The sequence below is a fragment of the Berghia stephanieae genome, chromosome 4, assembly GCF_034508935.2.
Source record: "Berghia stephanieae isolate SIO BIC M18660-M18661 chromosome 4, UCSD_Bste_1.3, whole genome shotgun sequence".
Taxonomy (NCBI): domain Eukaryota; kingdom Metazoa; phylum Mollusca; class Gastropoda; order Nudibranchia; family Aeolidiidae; genus Berghia; species Berghia stephanieae.
In genome coordinates, this window is record NC_088363.1 from 2,666,235 (window position 1) to 2,678,734 (window position 12,500).

Genomic DNA, 12,500 nt, shown 5'->3' on the forward strand with positions numbered 1-12,500 from the left:
CCAGTCTGCCGTACTTAAATAAATATATATTTAAAAATTTGGTCAGAAAACTCGTCCTTCACTTATCGATCGATTTAAATGACCCTCATGTAAGAAACATCTACTTTTTAAAATAATTTTTTCATCACTATCTAAGTTTTTTTGTGGTGAAAATCTCCGGAGGATGCTAGCAATAAGCTGTTACAATATTGTACACTAATAATCTGGCTGTAAATATTTAAACAATTTCTGTTCCAGGTGGTTGGTTGTCGTCCAAGCTAGGGGGTAGAAGAGTTTGGGGTTTCTGTCAGTTTGTCAGCGCCATCTGTACGTTACTCACCCCATTCAGTGCCCGTACTAACTTTTACTTTGCTTGTGCTGTCCGATTCGTTCTTGGATTTGCTGCTGTGAGTATGGGCTGGTAACATGAGGTAACAACAAGAGATAAAGTGAGTAGGAAAGTGCCAGAAGACAATAGAGAATATTTTTTGTTTGTTTTTTTTTTTTTTGCGTGGTGATGGGGGTTTGAACCCGTAACCTTATTGGTACGACAACTCCGCCTGGCCAGTGAGAGCGTGACTCTACCGTATGAGCTATCCATGACGATCCCAAAAAAGTTCGTCTCTAACTTATTCATTATTAAAGCTCTCTCTCTCTCTCTCTCTCCCTCTCTCTCTCTCTCTCTCTCTCTCTCTCTCTCTCTCTCTCACACCGACTACTTGAGATCGCGGGTCCAACACACACAACCTCCACGAAGTTAGTTGGCCAGTAATTAAGCTGAATAGCCAATATTCTCAACACAAACATATAACATAGAAACAATTGAGACATTGAGTATGCTCCGATATTTGGGGTGAATTTTTAATTCAGAAAAGAAAGTGGAGCAGGCACTTATGTTGGTGACAACAAGAGATGAAGTGAGTAGGAAAGTGCCAGTTGACAATAGAAAATAATTTTTTTCATTAATTGTTATTATTAAACAAAAATTATTCTCTATTGTCTTCTTGCACTTTCCTACTCACTTCATCTCTTGTTGTTACCAACATAAGTGCCTGCTCCACTCATTTTTCTAACATGAGGTAGCAGGTGGAAAATTATGGTCTAAGTTTTACCACTGTTGCAACCATCATCATCGCCTCCATCACCATCACCACCACCACCACCACCACCACTATAACTGCAACCATCACCAATACCATCACCATTACCATCACTGCTGCTGTGAGTATTTTACCACTGTCACTATTACCATCAAGATCACCACCTACAAGATAACCATCATCACATAAACATTACCATAACTATCACACCACAGCAGACTATCACCTCTACTACCATCATCATCATCATCATCATCCTCATCATAATCATCATTATCATCATCATCAACATCGTCATCATCATCATCAACATCGTCATCATCATCATCAACATCGTCATCATCATCATCATCATTATCATCATCATCATCATCATCATCATCATCACCAGCACCACCAGCAGCAGCAGCAACAACAGCAGCAACCCCTCCTACTCCTCCTTCTCCTCCCCCTCCTCCTCCTCCTCATCATCATCATCATCATCATCATCATCATGATCATCATCATCATCATCATCATCGTCATCATCATCATCATCATCATCATCATCACCTCCACCACCACCACACAATCCCCCTCTCCCTTTCCTCCCTCCCCCACAGGGCGTGACATTTCCATCCGTCTATTCATTACTAGGACGATGGGCTCCGCCACTGGAGAGGAGTAAATTGGTCTCTTACACATTCTCAGGTTTGGTTTTATACCTCAAGAGAGAAGTTAAACTGATTTCCTATACATTCTCAGGCTAACAGGTGTCATGTCCCGGCCTACATTTTCAGTGTTGCTGTTGGCTAGCGGCCCATTGTAAAGCGATTTGAGCATTTTTAGTGGATATTGCTCTTTATAAATTCTACAGTTAAATCACCTGGATATGATAACGGTTTAAAAAAAAATATATATATATAAAATTTAGCATTTATATAGCGTAATATCCACTAAACGTGCTCAAAGTGCTTTACAAGAGATCCCTGGCAACAGCAACATTTAACATGTAGAACGAGACATGACATGACGCCTTAGGCGATATTACAATTTATTCGGACAGAGACAACAATGTTAACGGCAAGGTACTCATTTTACACTTGAGTACGGTGAGATAATGTGAGTAAAGAGCCTTTTCCGAGGACTCAACTGTACGCCGAACGACGCTCGAACCCAGGTCATTCCGTTACGAATGCGAGAATCATGCTAGACCACATAGCCCGTATTATCTGTTTGATACGACGGGACAAAACTGTAGAAAATTGCAGTCAGCACCTTTATTATTCAAATGTATTGAGATAGTAGTTTAGATGATGAACCCTGAATGAATTATTTAAGGCTGGACGCAGTCGTGAGCTTGAATAAGGTCTCATCATTCGATATGGATGGTTCATACATACTTTAAACAAAACATCTATTTAACATTTTGGCCAGAAATCTCGTTCTTTATAGGGAATGAGATAAGCGGAAGAGTAGCGTCCCATGATTGGACGCCACCTTTCAGAGAGAACGTCAAAATCGTTTTGCGCATGCGTTTCTCTCGTCCTCGCTTTTGGTGAAGTGTCTCATGCCGCTTTCACCGGAAGCGAGGACGAGAGACGCATGCGCACAACCAAGTTAACGTTCTCTCTCTAATAACTTCTCCGCTGGTGACGTCCAATCAAAGGACGCTACTCTTCCGCTAATCTCATTCCCTATATAAATGCTCAAATTAAGTCCAGATTACAACACTCGTCTGTGCACAGTTATGAAATTATTTATAGATATTATGTGGCTGACGTCACTCAGGACTTTGTTATTGCTTGTTTGCCATCCGCGTTTATGAGTAATTCTCACTAAACTGTATTAACCAGACTATAAAAGTTCATGGTGACACAGAGCTTTGTGTGTTGGTCCGTTATACTTCCGGATAGCAATGTTGTGAGCTTCTTAGTCAAGCGCATACTATCTATAACCCGATGGCAATGTTGTGAGCTTCTTAGTCAAGCGCATACTATCTATAACCGTTTAAGGTTACACATAGTTTTGTGTTTTAGTCCCTTATACTTCCGGATGGCAATGCTGTGAGTGTCTTAGCCAAGCGCATAATATCTGTATCAATTCAATGATTGTTTGTTTATAATACATCTGACAGGGTTGGCAGTTGGAATGATCGTCACCTTGGCTGTCTCTGGCTTCCTTTGTGAATATGGCTTTGACAATGGCTGGGGTTCCATTTTCTACCTGTGTGGTCAGTGATGTGTCTGTCCTGTAATAATAATAAAATTAGGAACCAGTTTATGCCATTGAGTGATAGTCATTAATTTGCGTACAAACCAGGACGTGGCGTAGAGGATGCCATTCTGCTGTTTACAAACAACATCTAGATCACGCTAAGAGCTATTGCAGATTGCTTTTTGCAGATTTCTCTTCAGCGTTCAATACAATGCAACCTCAGATGGTTGTTTAAAAATTGACTAGTCTGAATTTAAACAAGTATATAATTGCTTGGGTGCTCGAAATTATTACGGAGAGAACACAGTATGTTCAATAAGGAATAAATAGATCTTCCTGTATAACTACAAATTCTGGTGCTCCTCAGGGTTGTGTGTTATCCCCTATATTATTCACGATATACACGAATGAGTGTAGAAGTCAAAACCTGAGTATACTTTTAATAAAGTTTGCAGATGACACCGCTCTTCAAAATTTATTTTTTAAATTTGAGCTTTACATAGTGCATTATCCACTAAATGTGCTCAAAGCGCTTTACAAGGAGTCCCTGGTCAACAGCAACATTTAACATGTAGGACGGGACATGACGCCTGCAAACGGCAACGAAGCGGCTTATAGACAAGAAATTGATAGACTTGTGTCTTTGTGTGATTAACACCACCTAGAGCTTAACATAAGCTAGCAATGACTTTGAAAAATGTTTTTTTCTCTTTTTGAGGAAAATTTTGTCTAAAATCAAAGCCCTATCTCCACTGAGTAAAAATGTTTTTGAATTTTGAAAATACATTCATAAATAAACAAGTTATGCAGTTTCAAATGTGTCATTTATTTGGATGACACGCAAAGAGGAAAAAAACGCGAAAATATGGGACGCTTTTCCGGCATTTTTTTCGACAACTTGGTTGTATCTTGCGTAATAAGTGGATTAAAATATTGTAACTTGGCAATTTTATGGCAAATTTGATAGAGAATATGATAAAAACATTAGAAGTATTCTAACTTATATAATTTTAGAGCTGGATGGTATAAAACAAACACACACACACACACATACAGAGAGAGCGAGAGAGAGAGAAAGAGAGAGAGAGAGAGAGAGAGAGAGAGAGTGAGAATGAGTTTAATAGACACATACAGAGAAATATATTAAGAAATGAGTATATAGCACACACACACACATACACACACACACACACACAGAGAGAGAGAGAGAGAGAGAGAGAGAGAGAGAGAGAGAGAGATTGCGTACATAAGCGAAAGAAATATAGAAGGAAAAGAGAAATTGGACAAGGGGACAAAGGTTACTGGTGGAACGTGACTTGAGACATATTAATTAAAGCCATGCTGAGATTGTAGATCATATTGCAATCGAAAACTTTTAACATCATTTCTTAAATTCTTGTAAATTAAACAGTCAAATTATCAGCTGTTTATTGAACCCAAACGCAATGGCAGACGATAAACACCCCTCTGCTAGTGAGACCGCGCAGACATTTTGACTAGTCATGAACTTTAAAACGAGGTCAACCAATCAGAAAGCGCTTTGCCACGACCCGTTCAGCCGCTGTTTGGTGCCAAATCGTTTTGAACTTGTGATTCGGGCTGAAGGGGGGCAAAATGGCTTTGTCTTTTACGAATGAAGAGCAAATTAGTATGGTGTTTTGTAAAATACGGGAAAAGTACTCGTCATATTCATATGAAATTTTACAACCAAAAAGACAAAACTTCTACGCCCGGTAGTTTTAGAAATATTTTACTCCAAAGAGTAAAAATCTATTTTTAACGGTCTTCTGGTAATTGCACGAGTTTTGTCGCTTGACATAATATAAAATGACCTTTTTTCTAACTACGTGCCAACTTTCAGTCATATTCATAGATAAACAGCGTCGTAATTAATTTTTTAAAATTGCATATACGAAACGGCTTCGTCCCATATTTTGCCGCGAATTCGGGCACTTCGTGAGCGAAAAAGAGGCCCAAAGATTTGTGCGGGATAGTCATTGCTACATAAGCAAGACAAATGAGCTAGTGATCAACTTTAGGAGAATGAAGGAACCGATAGAACCGTTAAAATTAAAGGACCAATTCGTCCAGCGAGTACCTCACTACAAATACCTTGGTGTAACGATTGATGACATGCTCAAGTGGGATGAACACTTGAAAATAATTAAGCATATGATGTGCAGACGTACTTATTTTTTATCAAAACTGTCTCAGCTTATAATAGATAAGACCCTCTGCACATTGTGTATCTTATCATTTTGTATAACAGCTTGGGGAGGCAATTGCTTAGCAGTGGAAAGGAACAAAATAAATTCAAATATTAAAAAATCCATTAAATACTATATAAAAAGTGTTGACGATGTAGATCTTTTATACCAGAAATTTTTTATTAGCAAAGTAATTAAAATATTAAATGACCAGCATCATCCTCTAAGATCATCCGTTATCATGTCAGAAGGGAGTGGTCGCCCTTTCTCTATTTCAACAAAAACAGAGAGACACAGAAAATCTTTTCTGCCGTCCAGTATTAGGCTTTATAACAACAAGCAATAGTCATTTTATATAATTATTTTGCTTTTTACTTCCAAATAATGTCAATATTAATTTATTTGTTTTGCAATCTTTTCAATTTTCAATTTATAGTGACAGTTTTAACTATTTTATAGTGTTGGAATTATTCATATAAAGCGCGGCTCTGGTTGTGGAACCGCTCCTTGTTTATATATACATCATATTTCCATTATCTTTTTATTATGTTACTATTGCAGGCATCTTCCACCTGATATGGGTCGTTGTATGGTTCTACCTGACGGCCGATAGCCCAGAAGAACATCCTAGGATATCGACCAGAGAAAGGGACTACATTCAACAAGCTATTGGGAAAAAGGCCCTCAAGAGGGTGAGCTTAATGTAATACGATTCAACAGTCGTCACTTCCCTCGTAATGACGCTTGGTAACTTAGTGACTGGTTCTAAACGATCGAAAGAATGGCGGACGCTCTTATGAAATACTTACGAGTATAAATGTATATCCAGAGGAGAAAAACATTAGATGGATATATTTATATATTCAATCGTGTTAGATACAAATATAGTACGGATAGTGCTCGATATGTAACAATGGAGCGAAATATTATTGTAATATTTACCACGATGTTGGAGTCAGTCTAGTTGGATGTTTCAGCCTTTCAGTCATCGTCAGGACTGTGTCTTACTTGAGTTTGGTTTGTTGTGTGTCGTTGCTTGTTGAAGTGGTTCCGTAGGTTTGTAGTTGATCAGTAGATGTTTTCGTCTATTTCGGCAGCTGTTGTACATCTCGTTTTTCGTGTTGAGTGTAGGTTCATGAGGGTGTTTGATTATAGTTTAGTTTGCTTCCAGGCATAAGCTACATTGTTTTGATCATAAATATATATATATATAATATATATATATATATATATATATATATAGAGAGAGAGAGAGAGAGAGAGAGAGTGAGAGAGAGAGAAAGATAGTTACATGGAGAGAGAGAGAGAGAGAGAGAGAGAGAGAGAGACCTATTTCCTATTCACAGTCAATGATTATTAATCTGTTACGTATTATATATTTCACCAGAAAAACCGAGTTCCATGGTTTTCGATGTTTACATCCGGGCCAGCATGGGCGATAATTACAGGTCATTTTTGTACAACCTACATCAGTTATACGCTACTTACCTCCCTTCCCATGTTTATGAAAGAAGCCTTAAAATTTGACATCAAGAAGGTACGAATTATATCCTTTGACAAACACCTATTATTGGCATGTCAAATAACCCAAATTATTTTTGGGCTCATTGTACTGGAAACACTTTCAGAGCAATGTTAAATATTGTCCATTATAAACAAGCCCAAAAGTGATTTCTGTTATCAGACCTGCAAATTTGTGCACGCCGTCATCCCTCGTCCTTTTTTTTAAATTAATGAATTCAGCTTCCATCGATTTAAACTCTGTGTCTGCACAGTTCGATATGTCACTCAATTGCTGCACGAATCTGTCACTCAGCCTCTTTCCGGTCTCACCAACGTAAGCAATCCCACACAGACTATATTACGGTCAGTGCAAGTAAACGGCTGCATGATGTCCCAAATCTTGTCTGGAAAACTGACTCTCTCGTACACAGGTGCTCAAAAGTCTTGCATCGGGGTCGCATACACGATCTGACTTTAGGCCCATCCCTGGGTATGGGTTCCAGGCGGCTTCTGACGAGGAGATCCCCCAGGTTACGATCCCGTCGATATGCTACCAACGGGGATTCTAAGAAAACTCTGTGGGTGTCTTCGCCCGCCTGGAGGATCCCATAATTGTGCAATAGGATGTTCCTAACCTGATTGGCATGGGGGTGATGCGTGAGGACTAAAATGGGACGCTGTGTCTCCTGCTTCCTGGCATTGCGAGGCCTCATTGCTACTTTTCTCGACACAAGGCTGGCTTTCCGGACAGCCTTAAGCAAAACCCTTTCGGGATATTGCCGTGCCCTAAAAACATCGAGCATGCGATCACGTTGAAGAGCAAATTCATCATCTTCCAGACAGAGTCTCCGCAAGCGGAGTATATGACTGAATGGAATGGAGTCTTTGCATTTCGCCGGATGAGATGACCGATAGAGCAGGTAGCTGTGACTATCCGTTTCCTTGTAGTGTACAGTGGTCCGTACTCCCGTGCTGGTCAATACAGCCTTGATGTCCAAAAAGTTCACCTCAGAGGTTGAAATCTCATAAGTGTACTCTATGGACGGGTGGAAGGAGTCCATGGCTAGGATGAACCCCTTCAACTGGCTGTGGGTCAAGGACGTAATGTCGAAATAGTCGTCAATGTACCTTTTGAACAGCTCAGGGGCAGGTCCACTGTACTGACGGAAGAAAGTTTCCTCAAGGTAGCCGAGACTATAAACGTTTAAAGTTTTCACATTGTTTTGTGTGTTGGTCCGTTATACTTCCGGATGGCAATGTTGTGAGCTTCTAAGCCAAGCGCATAAAATCTATATACTTGTTTCAGAATGGTCTCTTGTCGTCACTTCCATATCTGGCCGAATTCATCAGTGGGTTTTTTGTCGGTTATTTGGCAGACAAATCAATCGAGAAGGGCTGGTTCCGTGTTCTCAACACTAGGAGGATATTTCACTCGATATGTAAGTGTTAGCTCACTTTAGTACGACGTATACTTGTCTGCAGGTCTAGTTACCCAAATTGTTAGACTATTGGATTATTATTATTATTATTATTATTATTATTATTATTATTATTATTATTATTATTATTATTATTATTATTATTATTATTATTATTATTATTATTATTATTATTATTATTATTATTATTATTATTATTATTATTATTATTATTATTATTATTATTATTATTATTATTATTATTATTACTATCATTATCATCATTATTTTTATTTTTATCATTACTTTTATGATCATCTTCATCATCATTACCATAATCATCATCATCATCATCATCATCATCATCATCATCATCATCATCATCATCATAATCATGACCAACGCCATCATGCTGTCTACAAGCGCTGGGCCATGCTGCAACACGGACCATGTAGAACAAAATATGACACGCCTGTTGTTCGGCGATAATACAATTGTTTTCCGACAGAGACGCTCGCTGTTAATGGGTACTCTTTTTTTTTTGCACCTGAGTGCGGTAAGAGAATGTGAGTGAGACTCAACTATGAGCCAATTGAGACTCGAACCCAGGACCTTGCGATCCGAAAGAAGAGTGTCTTACCACAAGACCACATAGCCGCACACACAATTTTGGGCATATGGTAGGTATATTTGTGAGAGCAGACACCTAGATTGTTTACAAAGAGTTTTAACATTTCTCTCGATTCTCCACCTCAGCACTCCTGGGTCCTGCTGTGTCATTCTGCGTGTTAATTCAACTGGACTCCTCTCAGCGCTACTGGGCCGTGTTTCTACTCTGTATGTGTACATCGTTGAAATGTTTCAATCGTGGCGGTTACCTTGTGAATCACCTGGACCTGTCGCCAAGGTAAGCTGGGAATTCGTAGCTGCCAGATTGCCAGAGGCACTCATGGTTAAATTCGACTTCAAAAGTGACCAAATAGAACGTCATCAAACACGTGATCAACACCACAAGGATTTTGACCCCATTGAATAACTCGCTGGTTTTGAAAAATAAAATCTCGAATAGACTAGGTAAAACGTTATTCTTTATCAAGAATTAATAATGTTTTAGAAAAATATTTTCAGTAAGGCCATTTTGGCCAGTTTGGTCATACACGTGACCATCTGGCAACACTGAGCTGGATGTCAGTCCTGGGTCTCTGATTGTCATGGGCAAACTTACATACAAACTGGATTCCATCGTAGCCTTCATTAACTAAAAGTTGACACTGACCGTAGCCATCGTAACATTATAGCCTGACAAAGACCGTAGCCATCGTAAACTTATGGCCTGACACTGACCGTAGCCATCGTAACATTATAGCTTGACACCGACTGTAGCCATCGTTCACTTATAGCCTGACATGAACCGTAGCCATAGTTAACTTATGGCCTGACACTGACCGTAGCCATCGTAACCTTATAGCCTGACACCGACCGTAACCATCGTAAACTTATAGCCTGACACTGACCGTAGACATTGTTAACTTATAGCCTGACACCGACCGTAGCCATCGTTAACTTGTAGCCTGATACTGACCCTAGCCATCGTAACATTATAGCCTGACACCGACTGTAGCCATCGTTAACTAATAGCCTGACACGAACCGTAGCCATAGTTAACTTATGGCCTGACACTGAACGTAGCCATCGTAACCCTATAGCCTGACACCGACCGTAGACATTGTTAACTTATAGCCTGACACTGACCGTAGCCATCGTCAACGTATCGCCTGACACCGACCGTAGCCATCATTATCTTATAGCCTGACACTGACCGTACCCATCGTTAACTTATAGCCTGACACTGACCGTACCCATCGTTAACTTATAGCCTGACACCGACCGTAACCATCGTTAACTTATAGCCTGACACTGACCGTACCCATCGTTAACTTATAGCCTGACACTGACCGTAGCCATCGTTAACTTATAGCCTGACACCGACCGTACCATCGTTAACTTATAGCCTGACACTCACCGTAGCCATCTAACATTATAACCTTACACAAAACCTTATAAAAACATTATATTATTCTCATCCTTTCCATTTGTTCTACAGTTACGCCGGTATAATGTACGGTATAACAAATACAGCAGCCACCATTCCTGGGATTATCGCCCCTATCATAGCAGGGGCACTCACTCCAAATGTAAGTGTATATATCATTATCTCTTTTTTATTACGAAACATTAAGTGTTTCTATTATGTATTGCTTCTTATTACGAAAACATAAAATTAAAACTTTTGTTGTAAAAGTGAGACAATACTAAAATACAACGTTTCGGTCTTTGGCCTTCGTCAAGACACGTAGATAGTTGTGGAAAATATATATGAAAAGTGTTTAATATTTATACGATCAGACCTGTCTAGTGCTATGAAATTTTCGTAGAACTACGAATTTTCGGATGCTAATTGACTATTTATACTCGTATATATAGATCCGAAGCGAGTGTCATACCACAAGACCACATAGTCGCACAGGGCTGGTACAGTACAATACTCCCCTGGATTCCAGTACGCCGAATTCCTTCAGGTGAAGCGAACAGTCCTCGGGGACTTTCCGCATAGCCAGCACAGGCCGATTCTTGTCACAGCTGGGGTGACAATACCGAGGGTGCAGTCTCTCCCACTTTGCAGATGGAACTTCAGGAAGGATGACTGGGAGGAATTCAGTTCCTATATCGAGCAGGTTTGCCCTGCCATTCCTCCCAAGTCCGAGTATATAACCAGATTTAGCAGGCTACTGGTTAAGAGCGCTCAACGTTCTATTCCACGGGGCAAACGGAACTTCTACACCCCTTGCTGGACAGCAGAGTCGGAAGAGCTGTACCGAGAGTACCAGCAGACCCAGTCCCAGGACGTAGCCGATAGACTACTTCAGTCTCTGGCAGAGGGAAGGAATCAACGGTGGCAGGAGACCGTGGAATGTCTCGACTTTACACACTCCAGCCGCCACGCTTGGCGTCTGATAAAGAAATTGGACCCTGACCGGAATTACGCGAAGGCTGCACCGGACACAATTGCCAAGAGCATTAAGAACCGTAGCAAACGGGTCCCTAATCAGGCTTTTGAGCGCGGTGTCCGCAAGGCGTACTGTACGATTTTGGACTCGTTACCTGCGGAGGAGTCGGACTGGACGGCCCCGTTCGGTCCCCGAGAAGTGGGTGCAGCCATCAGCGATGTGAAGAACGGCAAAGCAGCATGGATAGATGGTGTATATCCCGATATGGTGACGCATCTGGGTCCCAGGGCACGGGCCTGGCTGGCAGAGGCAATGACCGACATCCTTGCAAAAGGAAAGCTTCCACAAGTGTGGAAACATGCGAAGATAGTTGCCATCCTGAAGCCAGGGAAACCGGCGAAGGAGGCCGACAGTTACAGACCCATATCGGTGCTGAGCTGTCTTTACAAATTGTTGGAGCGTGTTCTATTAAACCGATTGGGGCCGGTCCTAGACGCTGCCCTGCCACCCGAGCAGGCGAGCTTCAGGAAAGGGAGGTGCACCACGGAGCAGGTCATTGTCCTTACAGAGCATATTGAGCACGGGTTCGAGAGAAAACAGCAAACAGGTGCTGTCTTTATAGACCTATCAGCGGCGTACGATACGGTCTGGTGCGAAGGGTTGATGTTCAAACTTGCAAAAATCATAAGGTGCAAAAAGACCTTGAAGTTGTTCTCTTCGATCTTAGGGGAACGGCAATTCCACGTCGCGCTGGGAGACGCCACGAGCAAAGTAAGGAAATTGAAGAATGGGGCCCCTCAGGGGTCGGTACTAGCGCCAATGTTGTTTAACGTTTACATTAGCGATATGCCGAAAACTTCCTCCCTGAGGCTGGGATACGCGGACGACTGGGCACTCGTTACTCAGAGTAAAATGTGGACCCGTCTCGAGAGCGTACTTAGCGAGGACGTCACCAGACTCAAATCCTACTTCGACAAGTGGTACCTGAAGATGAACACTTCAAAAACCGTGGCCACTGCATTTCACCTATGCAGTGCTTGGCACACCCGCAAACTGAATGTCCTAGTCGGGGACCAGCCACTCACATAT

The 12,500-nt window shown here is 41.1% G+C and overlaps 1 protein-coding gene across 3 annotated transcripts in view; it reads left to right on the top strand.

Annotated features, from left to right (window-relative positions):
* Window positions 1–12,500, top strand: part of LOC144969897 (sialin-like) — a 20,357-nt gene that overhangs the window by 4,202 nt on the left and 3,655 nt on the right. For all 3 annotated transcript variants that reach the window (XM_078908956.1, XM_078908955.1, XM_078908957.1), the window contains 8 exons: window positions 238–386; window positions 1,682–1,769; window positions 3,196–3,291; window positions 6,044–6,174; window positions 6,870–7,019; window positions 8,292–8,424; window positions 9,160–9,310; window positions 10,508–10,598. In XM_078908956.1, the coding sequence (XP_078765082.1) occupies window positions 238–386; window positions 1,682–1,769; window positions 3,196–3,291; window positions 6,044–6,174; window positions 6,870–7,019; window positions 8,292–8,424; window positions 9,160–9,310; window positions 10,508–10,598 (989 nt within the window). The remainder of the gene's footprint in view (window positions 1–237; window positions 387–1,681; window positions 1,770–3,195; window positions 3,292–6,043; window positions 6,175–6,869; window positions 7,020–8,291; window positions 8,425–9,159; window positions 9,311–10,507; window positions 10,599–12,500) is intronic.